Raw genomic sequence first — 26,806 nt, forward strand, 5'->3', positions numbered from 1 at the left:
GTACGAGAAGCAGAAATGAAAACGAGCAGAGACCGAATGTAAACACAAGAGCTAACGCAAAACAGAACAACACTTCGAGTGACAAAACCTTGACAAAAGTGACGCGTGGAGGAGTGCGAAGCGTGCGTGCGTGCGTGTTTGTGTTCGTGCGTGTACTTGCGTGGTGCTTAGGGATTTTTTGTCATACCTCGTACGCTATTGTTTTACAATGTATAGTTGCGCGAGATTGCGAATTTCGGGCTTCCTTCCGACTTCAATCCGACTTACATCATCGCCGCCCGCTGTCATCGTCATCATCGTCGTCGTCCATCAACCAAACGTCACGCACGGTGTGTGCGATATTGGATGGGCAGCGGAAGGAGAAGAAGAAGAAAAAATTATGACCCACCCTTACAAAACCAAAGCGCACGCCAGAGAAGCGTTTAGGCGCCATCCACAATCAATGCACACAACAGCCCATCTGACAGAACTGTCACTACCGCTGGAGGGAAAGAAAAAAAACCTTAACAACCAAGCGCGATAGAGAGAAGTAGGGGTGGGGGGAAAGAGAAATTGTGGGTTTTCGGGAGAGGGGGGGGGGGGGGGGGGGGCAGATGAAGCAGTAAAAAATAAGCACAAATCCTTATGTGAATTAATGTTAAACAAAATAGCACGACACAAAACCGACGTCGACGACGACCGTGTAAGGTGGAAAGAGCGAATCGGCAAACGGTCGGGCCTCAGATGATGAGATCCTGGATCCGCGATGCAGGAGGGAAGAGGACGAACTAGTAGAAAACAAATAGTAAAACAAGATTACTAATCTCTTGCGGAGCGCGATGCAATTTCACCGTTAGAAACTACGCGGCGGTTTGGCCCGGTTCGCGTGTTTTTTAGCTGGTGGTGGTTGGTTTGTCGTCGATCGGGTCTCTCCACGCACGTAATCCGATCCATCCGGCTCGCGGCGGCGGCCCCCATGTGGCACTCACCGAAAATGCGACCATCCTGCAGGTGGAGGAGAGGTGGGGGGCTCCTCGCGTGCGAAATTTTGTGCGAAAGCGCGAGTTCTTCACCCTGCGAGAGATCCCCCCCCCTAACACCGCCCCCCGCGTTATTGCCTAACAGCATCCTCGCGATCGCAATTTAGCCCTTCTCTCGCCGCGGCGAAGGTTCGCTCCAACCCTCTCTCACGCGCTCTCCGAGATCTCAGCGCTGCTGGATCTGCGTCTGAACGCGGTCCCCAAACCCGGCAGAGTTTTGCACGCTCTTCAAAGGGATCAAGGACGGTCACTCTTCGCTGATACCGACACATGGTCGCGCGGCCGCGGGTTGGCAGGGCGAGCGAGGGTTGTCAAACGATCAAAATATGGCCCCCCTTTTTGTGTTGCTTTTTTTTTCTTTTTGCACCAACAGTCAACTTCTTTTCGTTTTCTACTTTACCTTCAACTTACTGCGCGCGCGGTGGAGCGCGATTGCCAAAATTTTCGCGCACACATGAGTCCATCGTGTGTGTGTGTGTGTGATTTTTTTTTTCTTTTTTTTTCGTCTAATACCCCCGCGGGAGAGCAGGCTCTCTCCTTCTCTCTCCCGCTTTCTCTCTCTCTGCATCCCGCGACTTCGCGCAGTTTTTTTTTTTTTTTTGACAACTATACACGCGGTTTTCGCATCGCTCCGGGAATAATGGTCGTGCGCGAATCTGTCGCGCGCGGCTTTTATTTCATTCTTGCTGCTTTACTTTGCGCTTTTTGTTTTGGTGTGCGGCGGCGTGTCTTATTAGAACGACGAGCTCTTCAGTGCCCGTCTCGTCGTCGAACCAGCAACCCTTAGCCACCGGAGAGGGTGGGGAGTTCTTTTTTCTTTTTCTTTTTTTTGGTTGTTGTTTGTTGGGGCCAACGAGTTTTAGTATCGGCTGCGAGTTTTTATTTTCCTCGCTAGAACCTTGTCGTTTGCCTCTTGGGCCATGGCGCTCTCCTTTTTGGCGGGTTTGGAGTTGGATGCCTGCTTCTTCTTGCTTGCTTGGTTGTGTTCTTAGCCTCATGCTTCGCTTTGCTCCTTTCAGCCCTCGTTCCTCTTCCTCCACGTCTTTGCTGTTGTTTTGAGTTTTATTTTTGCGAATTCGCATTCGCCAATTTGAGCACATGCTGCACATGTTTGTTAGCGATTTCCTTCCCCCCCTCCTCCGAAACCCATGGTTTCGGCTCGGAATCGGACCCGGGCCGCCTTTTGCGCGTTTTCTCGTGGTGTCCTCCCGGGTTTTCTGGTTGGCGATGTGGGCCATTCATTTGTCGTCGTCGTTTGCATTTTTGGCTGCATCCAATTGATATTCCACCACTTCTCGCGGTTTCGCGGTGCGTGGAGGAGGAGGAGGAGGGAATAAGGAGGTTTTGGGATAGGCTGGGCGCGCGAGATGGGCACCGAAACTTGATGTTGATGATGACGCCATCTCAGCACCGCTGGATGAAAGTACAAAATGGGCGAAGAATGTGCTCTGTTTTGTTTCTGTGTTTCGTAAGTTTTCCTCTTTTTCTGTCATCTCTCGAATGTCTAGTTGTTTCTTTTGTTTTTTTTATTTTGTTTTTGCTTGTGATTTTCGAAAATCTCCACTCAAATTTGTTTGCGCGCGCGCCTCCTTCCCCCCGCTTTCGGGTGCCGGCGATTTAATCTCCCTCTTACTGAGGAACTAAATAACATTAAAATAAAGAAAAGCTACAAAACCCCGGCACCTGTGGGGTGCCCTAGCGCTCAGCATCCTTAAGGTTAAGGCGGCTGAACCTCTGAAGCACTTCGAGAATGTAGCTTTCTTTTGGGGTGGGTTTTCGCTGTTCGCCGGGGCGACAGAGAGAGCAGAGAGAGAGGGCACGTGTCGGGTGGTGTGGTGATGGAGCTAGCCAAACGCCGGGTGAGCTCATCGACCTATTTTGACACCCGCCGCCGCTCCATTCCATCCCCCAAACCACTCGCGGCTGTGGGGCAGATGTTTGGCAAGCTCTAGAGAAATTTCCCTAGAAGGAAGGAAACGAAACGTCGCCGAGTTTGTGTATTAATCTTTCACACTCCGCTGCGGCAATATAATTTTCGTTTCCGATTAAGAACTTTCTTTTCTTTATGGGCAGAGAATGTTAATCCCTTGGCTACACGTTGGGGGTAATCTCTTAAAATTCAACACATTGAAGACACTACGAGTCGATTGCATATGTTTTCTGTCTTAGACATCGTGATCGATGAGTCTTGTGTTACACTTCAGTACGCGGATTGACAATATGGAATTCTTTTTACCAAGAATTGATACTCTCCGACACTTTGTGCCAATAAGTTTTTTTTAATCCGTTTTTACCTTAGCTTGATCTCTTCGATTACAACTCATACAGGACGCCTGTCGTTTCCTGCTTTTATGTGACTTATGACTTCTTGTAGGATTGTGTCTGGCTTATAACTGCTCTAAGTAGGGAATGGTTTGCAGTTGAAAAAACTTAATTTGGGGTTCCATCCAACTACTTTGGATGACGTTTGGGGGGCCGAGTATAAGGGGCTATCGGATTAGCGTATTTTATATACACACACGCACACCGTTTCTCCTCGCATACGTCGTAAATTATCCGGGCGCATATTAAGTGGGCTCGCAAAAGTTTTGAAAAGGGTAAAGGCTTCAGCGCGCAGGCAGCCCGGCCTAGGCCCTAGTGAAAGCATGCATTTTTAAACACGTTCGAAAAAGACGGGGCCAAGCCTGGGGAAGCCTAAATCAAACGGAGCGGGCGTGGGCGAGCGAGAGGACATTTCGATAAAAAAAAACAACAAGGTGACTGTTTCGGTTGAAAAAAAAAAAGTAGAAGAGGTTTGATTTTGCGCGAATTAAACTGGGATCGGAAAAAAGGCGCAAACTAAATAAGAAAAAAGAAAACAACAACCAATAAAAATAAATAAATAAATAAATGACCCAAGCAGAGATAGATCTCGCGGGGACACGGATATATGGTTCGGAGGGAAGATGCGTTGGGACGAGCGTGTGTGTGCGTGTATGTGGTGGCGGACGGGGTGGAAAAACCAGCTTGAAAGGGACACACCAAGCTTAGCTGTGGTGTGGTGTGTAGGACATTGGGATTGGGTGTGGAAAAAGAGGCTGTGACTGGCCATGGCTAGTTTTGGTAGTTTTTTTCTTTTCATTTCGAACGAAAAAATCGGCAAAAGAGTGAAGAGACAGGGAAGGTAGGGGGGAGATGAGGAGATCCAGCCAAAAATTGTCTTTTAGCGATCAAAAAAAACGCGGCCCCGGGGCGCAAAGGTTAGAAAAGGCGAAAACTGGTTTCGGGACTGCAATCAAATTTAATGTTAATAATATGTAAATATTTGCAAATTTCTAATTCCTTGCTGTTACTGGTGATGTTTTTCCTTCCCTCCGCTTCGAAAATGTGGTATCCAATATGTTTATTTAATACGCTGATGCGCCTGCGGTATACACTGGCAAGCATACACACACACACACACACACACGAACGCTTGTCATACGAGAAAAAAAGAAGACACACATTTATCGTATGCCTTTTTGCGAGTCGAGAAATCGGTGAAATATTTGAAAAGGGACTGGAATATCTCATCTTCCGTGTTCCTCCCGTGCTCGCCCAAGGATGATCGGATGCGGATGTTGGGCAGCACACACATCTTCTCCTGGCGTTGATGTTTTTTTTTTTTTTTTTTTGTAGTCCAAACCGACGCGTCTTGGACCGCATTTTTATTGTAAGCCAGTTTCGCCAGCCTCTTGACACTTCGATTCTTCCCGGAGGAGGGTGCAACCGACTCTCTCTGGTTGGTCGCCATGTGTGGCCGGGTGGGACACCCCGATCCTTTTGGTGATTGGTGGCGAAATGACGAAGAGAAACACTCCGACGCCGGCAAACCAAGACGAAACGAATAAAGACGCCGTCTTTTCGCTACTTTACGGAAAGGATCGATTAAATTTCCTACGCTGGTGGAAGTTTGCCGCAACCAGAGAAGGCTTGTTCTGTGAGTCACAAGTGGCTTTGCGTTCCCCCCGCTCCTGTTAGGTATAAGCTCTGCTCAAGGTTGGCAAAAAACCGTACATTTTACTGCCGTGTATTAATCGTTGTCTCGAACGAAGAAGAGCTAGCCAAAAGGCAATTTTGTACTTTCCGGAAAAATCCATAATCTTTAGCAGAATTCGGGAAAAATGGAAATATTTTAACGCAAACATGTTTCGACATGTTTCTTCGTGTTTTCAGTCGTTCGACCAACAGGTTTGTTATTCCTCGACCTTCGAAAGAATCTCGTTCCGTTCTGCGCTGATTTATTATCTTTGGCATTGAGTAATTGTTTAAGTACAGTCGGTACAGTTTTGCATCATATGATCCCCGGCACCCCCTCCAATCACTCGACCCCCGGACCCCGGGCCCATTTGTTGGCCTCTGGAGTGTGTAATCAGTTGCTTCGGCGGCAAGGGGATGACATGTGTGCATTAAAATTCCGCTGGTTGTTCCGCGATTATGGGTTTTTTTTTTGGCAAATGTTTAACAGCCAGAAAATATTAAAATCAGCTATCTGCTTGCCCCCTCCTCCCCCCTTTACTTCACCGGTTAACCCTAACCTCATCAAGGACTAGTTCCGTCGCCTACTTCTGTCGGGGGTTTGGGCGGCGGATCTTCGCAAACTCCTCATAAAACCCATCGCGGTACTTAAGTTTACGAGGAAGATAACCAATGGAGAGAGGGAGAGAGGTTAGTGCGAATTGTTGATGCGGCACTTGATGGCAAAATTTCATTTGTGGGGGTCTTGTTACACATTTCCAACGCGCAAACGACCGATGAAATCTACGAATTAGTGCGGGCCGATTCGCCGCGGATTCGGTGGCGCAATGACCACCGAAAAGAACCCCCGTCACCGTCGTGAACACTCTCCACGACGTGGGAAGAACAGTGGGAAGAGACCGAAGTGAACTACATAAAAACTAAAAAACCAAAAAAAAAAACAAAAAAATTACAAAATACAACTAACCAAGACGGGGAGAAATATTGAATAGAGAGAGGGCCTCCCTCCGCCAACCCCCGCCCAACCCGTCCTCCATTAGGGTCAGATCGTGTGCTTCTTCTCATCGTGCGCCGCCGGTTATCATTGGGGAGGCTCTTCTTTTAATTTTTATTAGCGAATTTTTTTACGGCCTAAATACCAATTAAAGGTTACTGCAGCGCGACGACGACGACGACGACGACCGATGGCGACTTTCAAATTGGTCCAGTTCTCCCTCTCTCCCCTATAGGCCTTATGGCCTAGGTCTGGCAACCCCCCTCCCCCAACCAACCATAGATAGTCATTGAATTACAAAATAGGTATTTTGGGAAGCAGAATCGCACAAATTGGCAAACTTTTAACGGGGGACCTAGCTCCACCCCCTCCCCCCCCCCCGCCGACTATGGGGTGGAAAATAATAGAAACAGATTGATTTGATGTGTTGCTTTCTTAGTTGGGTTTAATAATTTACAAACAAGCGCGCGCGAGCACACGAAAAAAGTTGGAAGATGAAGAAAAACAGAACCTAGCCGCGGAGGAAAGGAGGAGGATGATCAATTCTCGATGGTGGACCGTTTGAAAGACGAGATAATTGGGGAAAAATTGCTAGCCTCACTTCCGACACTCTCGAGGTATCGATGATAAAGGAGTCGTCGTTCGACTGGTAAACAATCACTTCCAAACCTCTCCAAAGCGTTCGGATCACATTCCTTCTGCTTCGGTACATCGTTCGTTTGTCTCCGAGAAACACTCTGAATTCATAGCGAACGCTTTAGATGATTAAAAATACATGAAGTTATCGATGGAGCTTAGCTACGTTACGTTACGTGGATTGGGGATAAATGTATAAACTCGAACTCGGCAGAGTGCGTTCATTTTTCAAACCCCGACGGATTGGGAAAGGAGGGACGGGTTGTTATAAACCCCGAGAAAACGAAGAGGAAACCCGGTGCGCCGGTGAACGTTCCTCTCGATTGTTCCTCCATTGGCAGCGTGCAATAATGTGCCGTATCTTTCCCCGCTTTCCCAACAGAAACAGCACCGACACCGGAATCATGGACCAGCAATACTGTCTGCGCTGGAACAATCATCAGTCTAATTTAACAACCGTTCTCACCACGCTGCTGCAAGATGAGAAACTGTGCGACGTTACGCTGGCGTGCGACAAGGGAATCGTCAAAGTAAACATCATCAACCCTTTAGCTGGTCCGACAGTCCGGACCCACACCGGACCGTTTATACTAACCGTTTCGTTTTTCTTCGCCTTTTCCCGGGTTCCCCCCCACCACAACCAACGCGCGCCAGGCACATCAAGCCATCCTCTCTGCCTGCAGTCCGTACTTCGAGCAGATATTCGTCGAAAACAAGCATCCGCATCCGATCATCTACCTGCGGGATGTGGAGGTGAACGAGATGCGCGCCCTGCTCGACTTCATGTACCAGGGCGAGGTCAACGTGGGGCAGCACAATTTACAGAACTTCCTCAAGACTGCCGAAAGTCTCAAGGTAAGGCTATAGTAGGAGGAGGAGGAGAAGGAGCAATGGCGGGGTCGTGGGTCGCCGTACAACTGAGTGACCCGGCTTGTTTTTCTCCACCAGGTGCGAGGACTGACAGAGAGCGGCGCGGATCGGTACTCGGCCGACGCGGACAAGATTCGCTCGGAGCGCATCCGGGATTCGCGGGATGATCGCGAATCGCTCAACCTGCCGAACGCGTCCAACAACAACAACAACAACAACAACAACAACAACAACACTATTAGTAGTAATAACAACTCGCTGCACCATGGGCCGCTGCGCGACAAGGAGCTGGCCGACCACGACCAGCTCGAACGCATCCAGCACCAGCACCTACAGCAGCAACACCAACAGCAGCATCAATCGCAGCCGCCCACGCAGCAACAGCAGCAGCAGCAGCAGCATCAACACCCGCACCAGCAGCAACACCAGCCGCAGCAAGCACAACAGCAGCAGCAGCAGCAGCAGCAGCAGCAGCAGCAGCTACAACAACAATCGCACCAATCGCACCACCAGCAGCACCCGGCGCAGGTGCCATCGGTCCAGCAGCCGTCCAGGAGTGCGAGCATTGATCTGATGCAGTCCTCGCTCGTGGACGAGCGCGACTACCTAGCGGCGGAGGACCGCGAAATTAGCACCGTAGAGAATAAGAAGAAACGTAAAATGTCCACCACCTGTGATAACTCTTCGCCCTCGACACCTTCCCTCATGAACGAAAGGCAAGGATACGAATCACAGGTGAGGAGAGAACCGCCCCGGGAACCGTTACGCTCTGCGGTGTATCCTGCAACCTAAACCGGACACCACCCGTTGTTGTTCTGTTCTGCCTCTTCTTTCAGGCATCATCTCACAGCAGCTTCAAGCAGAGTCCCAAGCCGGACGACGACTTCAAAGTGAGTTCGCCGGCCCCGGTACATCCTTTGACCGGACATCCGCTGGCTGGCATCAAGCAGGAGCTACCGGAGCTGCCAGTGCGTCACTCGCTGTCCTCTGATTTGCTGCAGGTAGGTCTGGCACACCGACACCATTCCATTCCACTTCTCTGTTTCTTGTTGTCGCTCTCTATCTCTCTTTCTCTCTCTCCCTCTCGCTCTCTACTTGATGGTTACTGGTACAAGTGACCCTGCTCGTTTTGAGCCGGCCCTTTGATATCATGTATCTCCTTATCTTCTCATTGCCACTCAATATACCCCCGAACCCCGAGTGTGCATCTCCGGGTATGGGTTCTAACGGAGATTAATTAACGTAGAGCTAAGGGCGGTGACCTGCCAAGCCATATACTGCAAGTCTCGCGAGTTTACAGGTGTCATTTTCCACTTGCGCTAGGCATCCAAACTCCCAAACTTCCGAACCAACGACCTATTTGACATACATCTGCATCCATCCAACAAACTGCCGGGAGTTGCAATCACTTTTTGCGTGGGCCAACACATACCGTTGCGAGATCGATTGTCAGGCATTCGCCACAGTCGGTGGACATCCGGTACTCGATAGGCGTTGCTTTTGTAGGGCTTCTCAGTGTGCCATTCGCTCTGTCGCCTTTGTGGCTCGTTCATTGAGCGATACAAGGGTGAGATTGACCTCGCAAATAACCGAATGTAATTTGGAGCTTAATCATCTATCCCGCAGACCAAGAGTTCTCAAAGAAGATGGTGAGGATCAATAATTTTGGGAAGTTTTTTTTTTATAAACGATAACGACAACGACATAGATTAGAGTATTTTGGAACTCAAGCATATCTCTTATCTAAACTGTTTGCTCCGAGAAGAACGGCAGTGGAGTATATGGGTGGTAAAGCTGTACGTCACCTATATGCGATGTGTACCGTCCTAAACTACGATGTTATTATAGATCATGTTTATTTTTTATTTGACACTAACAAAGCATGGATTCTTGCAATGGTTCTCGCAGAATCGATGTTCAGCACCATTCGCTTTCCTCCTTCCACCTTATATCCTACGAGATAGAACCGGATTATCCGATAAACCTCGTTTTTTCTATCCGGTAAAGCAACAAACCAACGAACCAACCAACCAACCAACCAACCACAAAAGAAAAACCTACCAACCAACCGACCAACCTACCAAGCACCCTCATCCGGCACCCTCTGGAACCTTGGGCATTACAGCCCGAGGCATAACCACCCTGCCGCTTTCTCTCTCCTTGCCTCCTCAGAGATCCCCAAAACCCTAGCCACAACCTTCCTCTTCCTAAAAAGCAAACCATAACAGCAACAACCCTCGCGCCCTCCGTAAACAACAATCTTGCCAATCAAGAGACATGCACTGACTCCTCCTTCCCTTCCTATTGTTTGACAGAAAAATGTTTGGGGAGACGAATCGAAAGCACCGTCTGCATCGATCATGTCAGCTTCACCGTCATCATCGGCTTCACCGGCGACGTCGGCAGCGGCGGCAACGTCGGTGGCGGCAGCGGCAACGTCCTCCAACGTCGTGCCGCTGCTCCGCACCACTAGCTCCACCTCCCCCTACTCCTCCTACTCCTCCCCCTCCTGTCGCTCTTCTTCCCAGTCCTACCTGCCCGGATTTCCCGGTCTGTCCCTGGCGTCATCCTCCTCCTCCTCCTCCTACTCCGCCTCCTCCTCCTCCTCCATCTCTTGCACGACGCCCTCTAGCCTCGCCTCGACCTATGGAGACGGTGGCGGTGGTGGGCTTGGCGGCGCTGGTGCTGGTAGTGCTGATGATGGTGGCGGTGGTGGTGGGGGTGGTGGTGTCGGTAGTAGTGGTGGTGGTGGTGGTGGTGGTGGTGATAGTGGTGTTGGTGGTGGTGGTCAGGTCGTTGGTGGTTCTGCCGGGACAGCCGGAACCGGAGCGCTGAGTCTACGGTTTGCCGGGTTGGCGCCGACCACCGGCAAAGGGCCGCCCACGAGCGCCGCCGCACGCCAGTTGCCGAGGCATCAGCAGCAGCAGCAGCAGCAGTTGAAGCGGTCCCTTGCCACGGCTATGCACCTCGACCTGGAGCCGCCGCCGCCGCTGCTGACGGTGAAGCGGAACGCTCCGTCGCCCTGTTCGACCGGAGGAGGAGGAGGAGGAGGAGCTGGTGGTGCAGGAGACCGGGACACGGGTAGTGCAGCTGTCGCTGCTGCTGCTGCCAAGGCCGCCGCGGCGCTCGCTTCCATTGCCGATTGGTCCGGCGGCAAGTCGTCCTGCCTGCAACGCTATCTGATGGCGCACAAAGCTAGCCTGGTGGCCGGGTGCGGCAGTGGTGATGCCGATGGTGGTGGTGGTGATGCCCCGGGTAGTAGTGGTGGTACTACTGAAGGTGACACAGATGCGCAGACGGCCGCCGAAGATGCCATTTTAGAGGCGGCCATTGCTGCCTCGAACCGCACCGTCCTCAGTGGTGGAGGGCCCTCGTCCGTTGCTGCCGCTGCCGCCGCAGCCGCTACCCGCCTAGCCACGCTTCCAACCTCCTCCTTCCGCGCTGCTGCAGGTGCTGTAGTAGGTGGTGGGGGAAATGGTGTGTCCAAGTCGAGGAAGCAGTCCGGGACCTCACCCGGGTTGCTTCGACAACATCAAGCGGGTGGTGGTGGTGGCGGTGGCTCGGTGGCGACAGGAGGAGGGGGTACTGGTGGCGCAGGAGGAGCGATCGCGACGACCGCCTCACGCAAGGGTGGCCGGTTTCGCATGAACTGGCTCGAGCAGTTCGCGTGGCTCAAGTACGACGAGGAAAAGAACTACATGTTCTGCGCGTACTGCCGCCGCTGGAGCCACGACATACCGGACATTCGCACGTCGTTTGCCGAGGGGAACTCGAACTTCCGGCTGGAGATCGTGAACCATCACGACAAGTGCAAGGCGCACCGGCTCTGTACCGAGCGCGAGGCCACCGAAGCGCTCCGGCACGGCCTGACGGTAGTGCGCCCGAACAGCGACGAGAGTAGTGCATGTGATACGGCGGCGACAAGCCAAACCCCGCCGACCGACGGCGACACAACACACTGATGATCGCATAACCGCTCATATATATACCTCCACATACTACGTGCCAATTCCGTGCCACTCCGGCGAGATCCCGGACCCCTCCCCCCCGCAAAGGGGATAGATTGTACAAAACTAATGGAGAGTTAAAAGATACATCAACATCGGAGCGAAAAAGCCTGAATCGTGTACCAGTGCTGCGTACGCGTACTAAACCCATGTTCACTTCTCGCACCCTTGACTTCAATCGGGTTTGTCTTCCTTCTAACAAAACGGTCATCGGTTTTGTTCTGTGTGTGGAGATAACAAAAACCAAGCAAAAGGATTCATAAATATTAAGTTCAGCACAAAAGTGGCTGAATGGTCATTTTTAACCACATTCTACCTTTGGATCATCGTGTATTTACCTTTTCACGTAGATCTTTTAAGTTCGACAATAGGAACTGTACCATATACCTACCGACTAATGAACATTGTGGTTTTAACGAAGCAATTACATCGATCCAAAAGAGATATGCTAATGCTGAATACTGGCCTTCTTGGTATTTAGAAGGATTGTTGATTTGAAGTCAATGTTAAAAAGTGAAAAAAGGTTTATTTTCCCCACGTACACTGTAATGCAGAGGGAATCAAGAAGTAATAAGCGTGCCTTTTTTTTAATAACGTAAGAACTAGATTAAGACCGCCATGGAGAACTTAGGGACAGTAAGTACTCTGCTTCCTTGTGTTGTGCCTTCCTACTTGACGTGGTGATCTTGCTGAACCAGAGACAGCCTTTTGAACTATTGCTGAGATAGGGTCGTGATGATTCAGTGTCCATTGGGTAGATTATTTTTAAAACAACATTATTAGTCGAGAACGTCCAAAAGGGCGTCCGAACGGAGCGGGGAGAGAAATATAGCGATTAGAGGATAGAGCGGAACCAAACAAAACGCATCGAAATGCCTATCGTGTTTCTGTTGTTACCGTAGGAGCGTAGTTCACGAAGTGCACTCTCGTGTGGCCATATTTGCAAATGAGTAGTGTCCGCGTAAATAGCCCCTTGCCCGGGTATCGTACCCGCCTGACGAGTCACCCCTAGCGCGGGAGTAAAGCGGATGTGTGTGGCGGGTACGTTTTACTGATCCGGGCAAGAAGGAGGACGCGGCGAGTAATTATAATACACCTTCGCGAAGGATACAAATAAGCAACAAAATAAATGAATATTTTATCAAATACATGTAAGCAGTTTGTTCTGTATGACGGTTTTTTGGACGGATCGAACCCCCTGCGCGTTGTTGGCAACATGCGATTTCTTCTACAGCTAGAACACCATTCATTACAGTCCAAGTGATTCGTTTTAGTTTTTCAGTAAGATGTTAAATATTTGATTCTACTTCCAATCGATTGAAAGTCTGGAACCTGGCGTGGCGAGTAACAACATGCGTGTAATGTTCCGGCCAATGATTTTAATGCGCAACCTTCCCTCCTGCTCCCAACGTCAGCTAGAGGCTCGCCGGAAGCGTATATGGGCACGACAAGTCTATTAGATTAGGAAAAAATTAGATTGGCCTCGTTGGGCTTTAAAATCGAAGCCGAGGAGGCTTTCTCCTCCTCCTCCCATCCCGTCATAATCCCTTACCGGTACTACCCTGGTTTCCCAACCCCATAGCGCTGATTATCCCGTCCCGAGACCGAGATTGGATCTAGGTAAAGACGACTCGAGGAGAGCGGACGTAGGCACTGGGCACTGGGCACAGTCAATAAACGCCAATGACTGACCATTTCCGACGGAGGTTAACGTTGTAACGCATAGGATTTTCCCCGTCGAAGCGAAGCGATTTCCGGAGAGGGAAGGAGAAACCCTTGCCATACAGTGACTTCTGCCCCGAGATATAGGGTTCGGGATGGGAGGGATTCGAACCTGGGGGGCCCATCGAGAGACACCACCACCGGTTTGGCATTATAAATGCATAATTTAATCCCATATCGGACCAATCAAGGGGGGACGGTTTTAGCGAAGTCGACGGGAACAACACTGAGCCTCGTCGGCCTCGTTGCTGCACTGGAACTGCACTCTAGCAAAGCACATACCCGCGAGGTTAGGGTGTTTTGTAAACGTTCGGAACAACTGAGGTGTGGGAGTGGACTTGGCGGAAGGAAGCGGGTTGTCTGGCCTTATACCCCAACGTTGGATCGAGGTGTGTTGGATAGGGAAAGCTAGGCAGCATCATTAGGCTCGACCGACTTCAACCCGATGGTCGTTCCGGTTTGTCGCATATCCTTGCCAATGGCTAGTTTCGGTTACAGAAAAAGTACAATGTGGGATTGATACTACATCACGGAAGGACTGCAATATCTGTGCGCCTCAAGAAAACCTTTATCTTACAAACCCCAAAAATAGATATACCTTTATTTTGTCAGTGCGTTATGATGATGAGTTCAGCTTGGAACAAATAGATTGTGCAGGATGCGCCACGAACTGCCAAACGGTGTTAAAACACAACACTCTAGTCGACTCTCCACAAATCATGCACTCAATTCGCTGCACTCTCACATTCAACCATACAATCACATCCTTCTAGGTATCAGTACAATCTTTCGGGTTTTTGTTCTCTCTTTCGACGGTGTTTTTTTTTTAGCCTCTCAAGATGCCAATTTATCCTGACGAGATGTCTAGCTTGCTGACTTCCTCCGGCATGGGGCTCGAACCACACGTGAACCACATTCGCTACAAATCGAGACATGTAATTACACCACAGCCCTCTATACTTATTCTTTTTTCGCCCGTAGCGTGCAGCTGTTGTATATCCTAGGTTCACTTTTGTGCTCGAGTTGTTGTTTGGTTTGGTTTGTGTTTTAGTTCATCGCTATGTCCTCTACCATAGGGTTGACAGATTTAGTTTTTATTATTAAAATACGCATTCCCATTTCATTTACTCTTCCCTACACAGTTCGTGACTTTCCGTCCCAAAACAATCAGAAGGGGTTTGAATGAGTTTGTAAGGTTTTTTTTAGATTGTTTTAAAGTGTGACTTTTGCGATGTTTTATCTGCTAATTGCGCTGTCGATATTTGGTTGGGGAAAGTATCACTCGAAAGAGTGTAACGCCTTTGGTTCTAGTATCACCGTCTGCATTTGCCGGGTTGGTATATCTCCGAGCATATCAATTTGTTTACACCAAGCGCGCGTTTCACTACATGGAAATTCATTTAACACGGCATTACGACACGCCACATTTCTCAATTATTCACCATCGAACAGTGCTTATCGCGCATCGGTTTCGTATGCGGTCACTCTAAACCTCTGCTCTATTCTTCCGCACCTCCGGACGGGGTTCTGTTCATACCCACCAGCTCCCTAGGCTCCATCGCCCGGCTTGGCTTACCCTTTGGTGCAGCAGTTTTAGCATCCACTAGCATCTCCTACCACCGACGTGTGTCACTTTCGCTCATACTTCTTTCCCTCCCTTCTCCGCTCTCTTCCCAACAGCCGATACCAATCAACCTGAACACGGAGGAAATGAGCAACATTTTAAATCCCGGCAACATGGCATCGCTCAACGAAAGCGGTGATAGCGAGGCCCATCTGTCGCATCCCGATCATCCGGATAATATCGATGGTGAGCGAAAACAAAAAAACACTTAACTTTTCTACTCCTTTGTCTGTATCCCTTCTTAGACAACCCTCTATGTTTTTATTTTACCTCCTTTTTCAAATGACGGAATATACTTGATAACCCTCGATTATTAATCCTTCTTTAGTTTTGAGACCGTTCGTAGTAATCATTGTGATCATCACAGTTAGAATTTGTATCATTTTTGCTAAACCGCTTCGATGTTACTATAATCACTGTTTAAAACTTTCCGTTATGACCACTAAAAACTACTATTTATTTGAATTTCCTCACTTTCATCATACCGTTACTATCTAGCGCCGTACTCTTAGTGCTGTTACAGTCGTTTTGATTTTTTTTTATTAAATTACTAGAATTGCGTTCGTAAAACTCAAGTATTACACGTACTGTTTTCCTTTTTTTCTTTCCTTTAACTATTACTGTAACTACTTACATCTGCTACTTTTTTATCCCACTTTTTACTGTTCATAGCATTAATCCTTATTAACCTACATTTGCTGCTAGTACCTCGCTCTCGCTCTTTCTCTCTGTCTGTCTCTTTCTCTCGCTCCTCTCTCTTTCTCTCTCTTTCTCTCTCTCTCTCTCTGTTGAGGAATGACACCCACATGAATATACCCACACCCAGTGTTGCTGCCCGTAATTGTTGTAACATTTTATTTAAGATTTTTTTTTTATTATTTACAACCCCTCAACCCTACCCCCGCTAACCTAAGCCCAATACGAATTGGCCCCCAATCACCCTCCCCTCCCCTATCTCTCGCACTCCCTTTATCAATCCTCTTAAAAATTACTACTTTCCTCTTCTCACCGCTATAAATGCTTGTGCTGAACTGTAGTAGTTGATATATGGTGTACGTTTGTTTTCACACGTTTTGATTTGTTTCATTTACCCTTTCGCTGGTTCGTTTTAAGTTTTCGTTTTTGTTTTTCTTATCGATTTTTTCTTCTTTTTCTGTGCCACATGACACTTTCTTAGTATTTGATTGCGTTGAGCGAACAAGTTTGTTTTTTCAAACGAGATATTTGTTTTATACCTACTCCCGTATCCATTTTATTCAGCAGTTTGTTTCGATTTGTTCAGTTTGTTTTTGTTCACCTTTGTGTTTTTACTTAGTTTGCGTATAAGGCGCCCCCACCGTTGGAGTGCGCGTTGATCGAGAATCATATGTCAATTGTTCTGTTGTGATCAAGTATTTTAACTTCGTACGCTGGTAACTTCTTACCTGCTCTGGTGCCTGTTTTCTTAACCGGTGATGTGTTTGCAAAGTGTGCAAACTTGTTCTCCAAACAACTATGCTCGAAAACCTCGCATTTAAATGTGCCGACGCAGCATCGGTGTGTCTGCGCACAAATTATCGTTAGTATAGTTATATCTCTTATTGTTGGTTTTTTTTATTATTATCCTTTCCTAAAGAAGTTTTTTTCTTTTTCTGCTCCGAATCGTTTTCTTTCTTTCTCCCTTCATTTTCATCTTCATGATATTTCTCTTCTCTTCTACAACTTCTACTTCTTCTTCTTATCTTCTTTTCCTGCAAATCTTCGAACTTCTTCTTCTCTTCCTCTTGTTCTCTCTTTTATTTTCCGTTTGAGTTCAACGATCGTTTCAGTGGTCAAACTAATGTTGGCAAATTCATTTTGTGCAATCGATAAAACAAAAAAAACCAAATGTTCGTTTTCCAAAACAAGAATGTGTAACACTGAAAGGGGCTCGTATTTGTATGCACACGTACGAGTGTATTGCTATGCATTCATCTGTAAATGTTTGAACTTTTCCACGAGTAAGTATATTTTGGTATACATATTTATTCCCTACATATATGTATATGCGTACATATTTATTATATTATATATCTATATATATAAATATATATTCAAGCTGCATAAAAATGCAACATGTCGGGACAGTACCACTCACCATATACCACCACTCGTACATAGTGAACGAAAGGGTGGGTTTTCCTCGTTCTCTTTCTCTATTAAATATGATTTTTGCGAGGCGCTAGGAGAATTTGGGAAGAGTTTGGCTGTGGTTTTGGCTGTTGGCTCTAGGAAAGTCTCGTGACTAATGCATTACTTTTTCTCGCTTCTCAACCGAAATGAAATGAACGAACACCAACATGCTGTGTATGTATGACGGATTAGTGTCACGTACTCCGGGCGTAAACACGCCGGTACCAAACTCTACCTTTCAGCCACAAGGAAAATAACCAAACCATCATCTAAACCAAACCGATAGACATTACCTACTGTTTGTCATTTACACGATTTCACTCGCTACAGTGTATACCTTTCGCGTGTTCCATCCGGTTTAAAACATACCTTCTATGTATTTATGTACGTTATGTTCACCCCAGGAAAGGTGGGAGGGCTCGTTCGTATACAGCAGTTATGTGCCTCGTCCGAACACATATCTGCTCCGTGCGACGTGAGCTTTCAGGATAGCTGTCTTCGAAAGCTTCAAACTTCTAACTCAGAGCCACCACAATCGGAGCAGCTATGCGAAGGTGGAAATGGGAAGGAGGGGTTGGGGGGGGTGGGGAAGGTACCGTACCACAAAAGGGAGCTACTTTTGCTTGTTTTTGCTAACTGCTGCTCCGCTTCCACGCTCTGACAGGAAGCCAAACTGAAGTTTGGATGCAAGTTTGGTCCAGAATTTTTCTTTACCGTATTGCACCACCATTGGGCTATGGGGCTGGCAGACTGGAAGCTTTTAGAATTTTGGAAAACTACATTTTCTTCCTCTCTGCTTGAGTTTCATCTGGTTTTCCACTCTTACTTCAGCTGTTTGATTTCTTTATATCTTAACTCATTTCCACTCCTTTTTCTCTTTCTTCACCGCTTTCTTTCTAATACCTTCCATTTACTCTTCTTTCTTCTCTATATACGTATATGAATCTATTTATATTCCACTTTCATTCACACAAACTTCAATGTTAATGTGTATGTGTGCTCTTTTACCTGTACTCTCTCAGTCGCATTTTGATATTTAAAATTTTGAATCCCTTTCTTGCTGTGACTTTTTCGTAAGGATTGTTTAAAGCATTGTTGATATGTTGACAAAAAAAAAACACCAAATGCCTGTACAAAGTTGACATTCTTCGTATTTGCAGTAAAGTTTTGGTTGAACAAACGATATATTTGGGGTACGAAGGTTGTGAACTGTCGTGGAGTCAACAGGCCCTCCAACAGTGCTGCTGCAATGTTCGCAAGTTTGCATAGTGTGTTCGGTTTGCTCTGCGCAACTTGCTCCAAACATTAGCTTCTGTTTGCGCGTCAGCTCGCAACTACGTGCCTGCGTCGAGGGGCTGTTGCGTTCTATCCGGATGGTTCTGGAGTACTTACGAATTTGGTTCAAGAAGTTGCGGGAAACGATAATTCGGGATGGTGGATTGTGTCCTTCGTCAAACATTCGACGTTATAGACCTTTGGAAACTCTCAACAGTGAGGTTGATTTCTAAACCACTTTATGCAGACCAGAATGTCCTTCCCAAGCAGTGAACGATGATGTTGATGGTGATGTAGGTAGTTCCCATCATCACAAATTATTTATGCTGTGAAGGGAAGGGTTCCTGTTTCACTCAAACATTGTGCAAGGAATTGGGGCTGAAAGGAATTAACGGGTTGACTGGTAGTATACAATTTGGTTTTTTAAAAGAACACATATGTCAAAACGAATCAAACCTACGAATCAATAAACACCATTAATCGGGAGGGACACATTGAGAACTGATGCGAATGACATTAGACTCACAAACAAGAACGTAATACAAGCAAAGAAATGTACAACAGATTACGCATACAATACGGTAGCAAGCGTTGTTTAGGCTGTTTTGGGTGCGATATTTAGAAAAGAAATACCTTATCAGATATGAATCCAACATATTCAACAGTAAAATGTGGCAGGCATATGTAAGAAATTACGGGACGAAGATGTTGTTTAAAGAAAAAGAGATTTGTGGCAAAAGGGAATAAGCTACAAGAGAAGGAATACACAACGAAAAGGGAACCCCAGAAAAGAAGATACTAGCTTACCTTTCCGATGATTTGACACGCAGGCGAATAGTAGTCGACGGTGTTCGATGTTTCGCTCCTGTGATTTGGTTCGTTGAGGTTTTTCTTTTATCCTTTAAAGAGCTCCCCCTTTTTGTTGATACTACGCGAAAAAGGTTATGCTTGTTTTTTGTCTTGGAAAAGTTTCCACTGCTGTTTTGGTTAATCTTTGTGTTTTTCTTCGCCAACACCCTTTTTATTGTTTCTCTCAATGTCGTCTCTGTTTGAGTGTCGTTTATCGATTTCCTTTACTTCTGCTAACGGATGCTATTGGTAGCAAACCTTTAGTGTAAATGTTCCTCAGTTCTTTTATGTACGTTTGTAAAAGATATTAATACATTACTCAATCCGATGCATAGAATAGCTTTGAACCGAAATTTCGCCCAAAAGAACTGCAATGCAACATGGATACATAATTTATTTTAGTTTAAATCACATATGGACAGTCGGCAGTGATGCAAACCAAAGCGAATAGTGCTCATGAAAGCGTCAGCTCATTTTTATATAATTGGTTTATCAATGTTCGGTTAGTACGTTTAATTAGACCAAAACAACCGTGCCGTCTTTTCGATACAAATTTAAAAGCACACGCACAAAATGCAAAGCCCTCATTAGTTTTACTTTGATTGCTGAAAAACGTATGGCAGTTTAAGCTTGAAAGTTTAAAAATGTTATAAAAACTATTCCTACAAATATGAAAGCTAGTTCATAACTTAATCTCTAAATAAAATAGGTAAGTGAAGCAATGTTATGAGTGTTACAATAACATTCCGACGAGCCTGTACAAAACAGACATTGAAAAAGTGTGAACAACATCAGATAAACCGAAACATTTAACAAATACGATCGTTTGGTTGATGATTCTTGTTTCGTTGTGGTTGCTGAAATTCGTTTGATATCGTGCGATCATATTTATGGTACTGATTTCCGTGTATTGTTGCGTACACCTAACAATCTATTGAATTGTTCAGTCGGTTAGTTTAACTTGATGTTTTCTTCCAAATAAACCCTATCATATATGTTCATGATTGGTTCTAGACTTCGACATTCTTGCCCTATTCAACCCTTATTAGTTGCAGTTAGAATGGATGCTGGCCACCATTCTCATGCAAGCAGGATAACACTATCTTTATTGATCCACACGCAGAATGCGGTGCTTATCCACTTCGGGAAAACTAGCTGTAATTTAAAATTTAGTAAACAGTTGCCATCCAATGCCATGGACTTCCTATTGTGTGCCGCGATCGAATTCGAATTTGTCTTGAGTTGATTCAAAGCGTTTGTTTCGGTTTCGTTTTCGTTTAAGATTAAGTTGACGAAGTTATGTTCATATTTATCACACACCACCATTCCACCACCCTTCTTCCCCCTTCCTCCGTCCACCTTTCTCCCTCCATTAACATCATGCTAAACCAAAGCCATCTAGCTCTAGTGTAATCAGTTTCTACGTAAGCTATAGAACAGTTAATATACGATAGTTACTTAAGTATGAGCATACCCTAGCGAATTAGTTAGTTTATCTGTTCTCTTGTTTGATCATCGTGTTTTTTATTCGTTCATTATTTTGTTTTCCTTGTTCCGTTATCTAGGTTCGTTTTCCCCTTTCGTTTAGTGACTGAATTGAATTGCTCCTTTTCGTTTTGTTTCGTTCCGAATCGAACTGTACTTGTGACATGTGTTCTAGGTTAGAGCTAAATTTATGATTTTACTACGTTACTGAGTGTTAGCCGCATTTGCATTCTTAAATCATTAGAAGAACCAGCTGTCAAAATGAACCTAAAAAAAATTTATAAGAATTTTAGCTGATTGGTGCAATCATCAACTGTATACATACATATATATCTATATATACCATACGTACGAATATATAAATATATCATATCATGCGAACTTTTAGTCATGCAATGAAATATCTTTCCACTAATATCAAACGATATTTTTTTATTTCTTTATACAAGACGGTATCTCATATCCAGATTTCCTTCCCAGAATCCTTACATAGTTGATGTTTATGGCAAAACAGAGAAACGTATCCACATCTACAGCAATTAGAAACATAGTATTTAAAAACAAACCAAACGCGAATTTCATGATGTACAACGTATGGATCTGATAGTTTTAGTAGTACCAAATCAAACAATTGTGTCTGTGGCTGTGACTGCGTCTTCCGTGCGCGCGCTTGTGCATGTTTTCTGGCGGGTGTGCGTGCGTGCGTGCGTGTGCCCCCGCACTCGCGCGTTGTGAAACCGAGGGCAGATGCGGGGTTGGCGGCAGTTACAAGGATATCCCGCGCACACACTTCCTTCTGGCTGCCGGTTCCGGTCCCCCGCCCTGCCCTCTCGCGCTCTCTCTCTCTCTCTCTCTCTCCCTCTCTGTATTTCTCACTCACTCTCTCTCTCTCTCTGTTGCGGGCTGTGCCAGTGACAACCCGTGCGTGGGCGTGCGTGAGCCACAGAATGTGCGTGCGCTGTAGTTATGCGCGTTGTTCCTGGTACGCTCCCCCTCCCCCCCTCCAATCAATTCCGTCTCCGTCCCGTTTCAGTTCCGTTTCCGTTTTCGTAACAGTTATGGTTTTTAAGTTCCGTTTCCGTTCCATTTCCGTTCCGTTTCGTTTCGTTCCGTTCCGTTCCGTTCAGTTCCGTCCCGTTTGTTGTGTGTGCGTGTGTGTCTGTGTGTGTATGTGTGTATGTGTGTGTGTGTGCGTGTGTGCGTTGAACGAGACGGGAGGTGTATGGAGGCGTGGTGAGGCGCACTCGTGACGCCCTTTCTTGTGTGCCCTGTGTGCTTTACAGGTGACCGTATGTTACGTCTCGCGATGGCGTCACGTCACCACCACCAACGTGCCGGTTTGCATCATCACGATCTAGCGACAGGAGTGGTTGTGAATGCCGTTTTGGCAGCGGGAGGCTGCGTTAATGGGAGCCGTGCGGTTGTGGGTGGTGGAGCAGGAGCAGGCTTAGGAGCAGGAGGTAGTGATGGTGGAGAGTATGAAGGAGGAGGAGGAGGATGTGGAAAGAGTGGTGGCGGAAGTGCAAACGGTAGAGGTGTACGCGGATGCCTTGAGGAGGCAGGAGGAGGAGGAGGAGGAGGAGTTGGTGGTGGCTGTGGAGGCGTTGAGAGTATGGCCGGACTCGCGGTTGAGCGCACCCGCGGCGTAGTAGTCGGATCAGGTGGTTCCGGATCAGGACTAGGGCTAGCCAGTAGAACAGCAGGAGCAGGGGACAAGGGCCATCTGTCTGGGGAAGCTGATGGCGGCGGTCCTGGAGGGCATGCTCCTGGAGGAGGTGGATGCTCAGCAGTGGGCTGTGGAGGAGGAGGAGGGGCAGCAGCAGCAGGAGTGGTAGGAGGCGTAGCAGGACTAGGAGGGTGTGACGGCGCCCTGCTCCACGCAGGTCTCCCACTTCCGCTCGGAGGCAGCCTTGTGGAGTCGCTCGTCGAGCATCACAGACTGACGGCCAGCCTGAGCGTCAATGGGCAGCAACAACAGCAGCAGTACGGGCACCTCTCCCACCATCACCACCACCATCACAACCACCACCAGCAGCAGCAGCAGCAGCATCAGCAACAGCAGCAGCAGCAACATCATCACCCAAGCCATCTCCACGCGCAACATCACAACAACAACAACAACAACCACCACCACCAAGTTGCCAACAATGCCTTTAACACGGCCGATGCCTGCCGGGGTTCGGCGAACGGGGGTAATCACCACCACGGCACGGACGGCAGCAACCAACACCACCGCGGCGGCACCAATGGAAGCAGCAACAATGGCGGCAAAACGTCCGCCTCCTCCGCCACTCCGCCTACACCGAATACATCGTTGTCGTCCTCGTCGTCGTCGTCGTCGTCGTCGTCCTCGGCGTCGTCATCGTCGTCCTTGTTGTGCGGCAGCAGTGGTGGCGGCGGAGCTGGTGGCGTTGCCGGGGCTGGAGGTACCGGCGGCGGGGCCGGGTTTGGGATGTCCTCCGCCGGAGAGCCAGATATGGGCGGTCCGGCCGGCGGACTGGCCGGCTCTAACCTCTCCGTTCCCGGTGGTGGAGTCGGCGCCGCTGGCGGCAGCCTACGCCCGTCCAGTGCGAGCTCCTCGAGCACTACGCGCCGCGACCACAACATCGACTACTCCTCGCTGTTCATACAGCTGACCGGTACCTTCCCGACGCTGTACAGCTGCGTTAGCTGCCATAAGACCGTCTCGAACCGCTGGCATCACGCCAACATTCACCGGCCACAGAGCCACGAATGTCCGGTGTGCGGACAAAAGTTCACCCGGCGCGATAACATGAAGGCCCACTGCAAGGTGAAGCATCCCGAGCTGAGGGACCGATTCTACAACCACATCGTACACATGTGATTAAACGCCGCCAGAAACAAGCAGCGGCTCAAGTATAAGAAGAATCTGTTCGTCTAAGGGCGCATCCGGATCGCCGGACGATCGCCAGCCAACGACGTCCCCTTCCATCTGACATATAGCCTAGCCGCCTGGGTTCGAAAGTATACGTGTGTGTGATGTTGTGTGTGGGTAAGTGTAGTACGACTAGATCTTCCTAGAGACTGCTGCAAGGATGAGAGAGCGCAGCATTGCAACCTTAGATTAGTTTGTGCGCCCCCCCATAGCCAGTATTCTTTTGTTTGTTTAATCGTCAATGTACGAGCACATGTACCACCCCGCCCACACACACACACTTCATGCATCTTCGCTATAAAGGATATCGTAGAGGAAGGTGATTCGGTAGTGAGGTGCGCACGAACGGCCATTGCGGTTTCTACTACGCACTATGCACCACTACCGATTATCGCTTGACGCATATAAGTGCTTATTATACATAGCATCCTTGCCAAGTGCTCTATTTACCGATCTATACGCATAAACCTAACCTTAGCTACCAATCGGCCACAACTCCATAAGCCGTATGGTTGGATTGTTTTGATCAGTTCTCGCTCTTATTGCGATACACATTCCAGAGGCCAGATCTGGAGCGTTTGTCCTGCGTAGCGCTGGTATGGTAGTGGGTGTAATCACACCTCCTCTGGGGTGGCCTTGGTTGTACTGTTGCCAACACCACCAACGCTACATAGTATTACCAAGTCGCGGAAAGTGACCCGATTTTGGAGGATCCGATGTTTGTGCCAGCTTCCGGAAGAGTAGCTTTCACGGGCTGGACATTTTGATCCCCTTCCCCCGTGACGACTGCGCTTCCGGTTATCTCAATCCGATCGCACAACCGTGTGCGGTGTTGGATCACACCGGCATCCGGACTCCATCGTCTAGATTGATCTCAATATATCTGGCTGAACTTTTACTTGTGCCATGCACACCTTCATTTACCATGTTTGCTGATGCGTTAGGTTACGATAGACTTATTGGTCGTGTAGCGCCGTTTTGTTGACTTTTTGTGCGCTCCTTAGGGCATTGCACAAGAAGGGAGTAGAAGTAGGATGATCTTTAACCGTACCAGTTACTCCATCTTACAAACCATAAATATTTAACGCTATATTATAATATACAGCCAATAACAGAGTAAATGTAAACACATTTAAAACACAACCGACGACAAAAGCAACAACAACAACAACAACAACAAGAACAACCAACAGCGGCAGCAGCAGCAGCTACCAAACAAGAAAAGTAGAAGTAACTGCAGACACATATACATTTATATTTTTATATGATATGAAACTATATTTATATACGCATCGAAGCAAAACAACCGCATTAAAAAAGGAAACATTAACTTATTGAAATAACATTTGCGTACCATTACGTAGTTGATAGATTTATAGCGATAAATAAGAGATCCATACTTTATTGTAAACCATAATTTATTGTAAACCTACCTATCTAATGAATGAAAAAACAAACCACACACACAGAAACAACAAGATCAGATAAAAGCTGGAGGGGTGAGCTGAATAAAATATAGTATTAATAAACAGTCAGTGAACCATGGCAGCCGGAACCGGCGGAGCGGGGTAAGACAAATTAACCAAACAATTGTCATCTAGTGGAAAAATAGGATGTTGAAAACAACTTATGGGCTTAATGATACCTTATATAGTGTTATGATAACAAAAACGTAATGTTTAAGTAAAAGGATTAAACAAAAAAAAAACAGAGCTAAACCACCAACAACCAAACTAAAACTAGATGAATATGTAAGATGTGATATTTAGAATTAGATACAAATTTGGCCTTTAAGTTTTCTTTGTACGCGAAAAGGGTGAGAAGTTTTTTCGTGAGGAAATGAGAATGAGTATGGCCGTCTACAAGGGTAACTTTATAACAGGGATGGGCAGAGTTACTTGGAAGGAAGGAGGTGCAATGGGGTTATATTTCTTAGTGGGTGAAAGGCAGTGACCGACCGCTGAAAAAGGGGGTTGGGATGGCTATGTTTTTTGCTTCATTTAGCCAAATTTAGCAAACGAGCGCGAACACATCTCGCATAGCGGTGTTGCAGTGTCCGTCAATGGCGATGTTTTTGAGGGCATGTACCATTTCTGTTTATCGCTCTTACGATTTCGTTATGCTTTCCGATAGGTCAACTCTACACTCACGGATATACATTAATATCGTTGAAGTGGTGCGGTTCGCAAATGACTCAGTTCAGTCATGATTGTAACAGTGAAGAAACAAAAGATACAACCATTCTCTCGGATGAGTTGAATGAAAAGAAGGTTTGACGTGGGAAATTCATTAGCCATCATAGATTATGAAATGTTTCGAGATTGATTGAGGAACGAACAAACCAGCACTAGGAAGTAGATGTCGCTTTTGAACGTTTCTGTTTGCCAATCAGTAACCGATGCATTCGAGACGCTCTCGGCTATCACCCTCCGTGCCCGGATTTTGTTTTGCACTTTATTGTGTATTTTGATGCCTTTTTATAGAAATTCTATTAGCAATTAGCGACTGTATTGCCGTTTGTTTTGATTCCACTATTCACATTTCTTTTTTTCTGCTTTGTCATGCCACTTAAAAGTATTCGTACTAAGGTTTCTGTCCTTAATTTCTGCTAAATGTACGCCCTGCACTGTACGCCTCTGCGACCATGGATTATGTTGGAGGGACGGGGGAGGGCGGGTTTACTTACTTGGCTGCCATGAGCGCGGGGTTCTTTGTCCAGGACCTCCGGGGGTTTAATTTGGCTTAATATGCGACTTTTATTAAGCAATATCAACAGAACGAAAGGTCGTTGCTTAATTCTGCGGCTAGGCTCGAAAAACGGTATTGTTTTTTGATGGCTATTTTCACACAAGCATGACTTTCGTTTTCATCAGTTGTCTTAGTTATTTGCCTGTTGATAAACATTTACTTTCGATTGACTCGTTCGTATACGCTTTATACTCTTAATCCATATTTTTATGTGACCCAATTTCGTTTTTTAGTCCCACAAAGGATGTTATCTCGTATTATACTCTACTGGTTTTGCTGCACTTGTACGTGTTGTTTACCGCTTCTTTAATTCCCGTTTTACCCTTTTGCATTCGTAAAGAACATCGTAATATGTTTTGATCTTTCCCAGTTTTCGATGTCTTTCGTGCAACAAACAAACCCTCTTATATCTGTCGATGTGAACTTTTAACTGGTGCTGCTTCTTGTTTCGCCGTGTGGACTCTATCCTACCACCAAACCAACGTGGACTTAAGATAAATCAACAAACAAATAAAAAAAAAAAAGAAGGTCCTA

The 26,806-nt window shown here is 46.9% G+C and overlaps 2 protein-coding genes across 2 annotated transcripts in view; both read left to right on the forward strand.

Moving 5' to 3' along the window:
* Positions 1–7,034: 7,034 nt before the first annotated feature.
* On the forward strand, positions 7,035–23,473 carry LOC131268785 (integrator complex subunit 6). Its single transcript, XM_058271059.1, has 8 exons — positions 7,035–7,175; positions 7,300–7,500; positions 7,594–8,250; positions 8,352–8,516; positions 14,075–14,179; positions 14,925–15,054; positions 21,912–22,611; positions 22,849–23,473. Exons 1-8 carry the CDS (start codon positions 7,050–7,052, stop codon positions 23,471–23,473), a joined length of 2,709 nt encoding a protein of 902 aa, XP_058127042.1. The 5' UTR covers positions 7,035–7,049.
* A 1,896-nt stretch (positions 23,474–25,369) lies between these two features.
* Positions 25,370–26,806, forward strand: part of LOC131268786 (uncharacterized) — a 5,206-nt gene continuing 3,769 nt past the window's right edge. Inside the window, exon 1 of the mRNA XM_058271060.1 lies at positions 25,370–25,391. Within this exon, the coding sequence (XP_058127043.1) occupies positions 25,370–25,391 (22 nt within the window). The remainder of the gene's footprint in view (positions 25,392–26,806) is intronic.

This window comes from Anopheles coustani, chromosome X (genome assembly GCF_943734705.1).
Source record: "Anopheles coustani chromosome X, idAnoCousDA_361_x.2, whole genome shotgun sequence".
Taxonomy (NCBI): domain Eukaryota; kingdom Metazoa; phylum Arthropoda; class Insecta; order Diptera; family Culicidae; genus Anopheles; species Anopheles coustani.

Coding starts and splice junctions, on each gene's coding strand:
- LOC131268785 (XM_058271059.1), top strand. CDS start 7,050: ATGGACCAGCAATACTGTCTGCGCTGGAACAATCATCAGTCTAATTTA. Junction 8,251..8,351: donor GGCAAGGATACGAATCACAG/GTGAGGAGAGAA, acceptor CTCTTCTTTCAG/GCATCATCTCACAGCAGCTT. Junction 14,180..14,924: donor TTCGCTACAAATCGAGACAT/GTAATTACACCA, acceptor TCTTCCCAACAG/CCGATACCAATCAACCTGAA.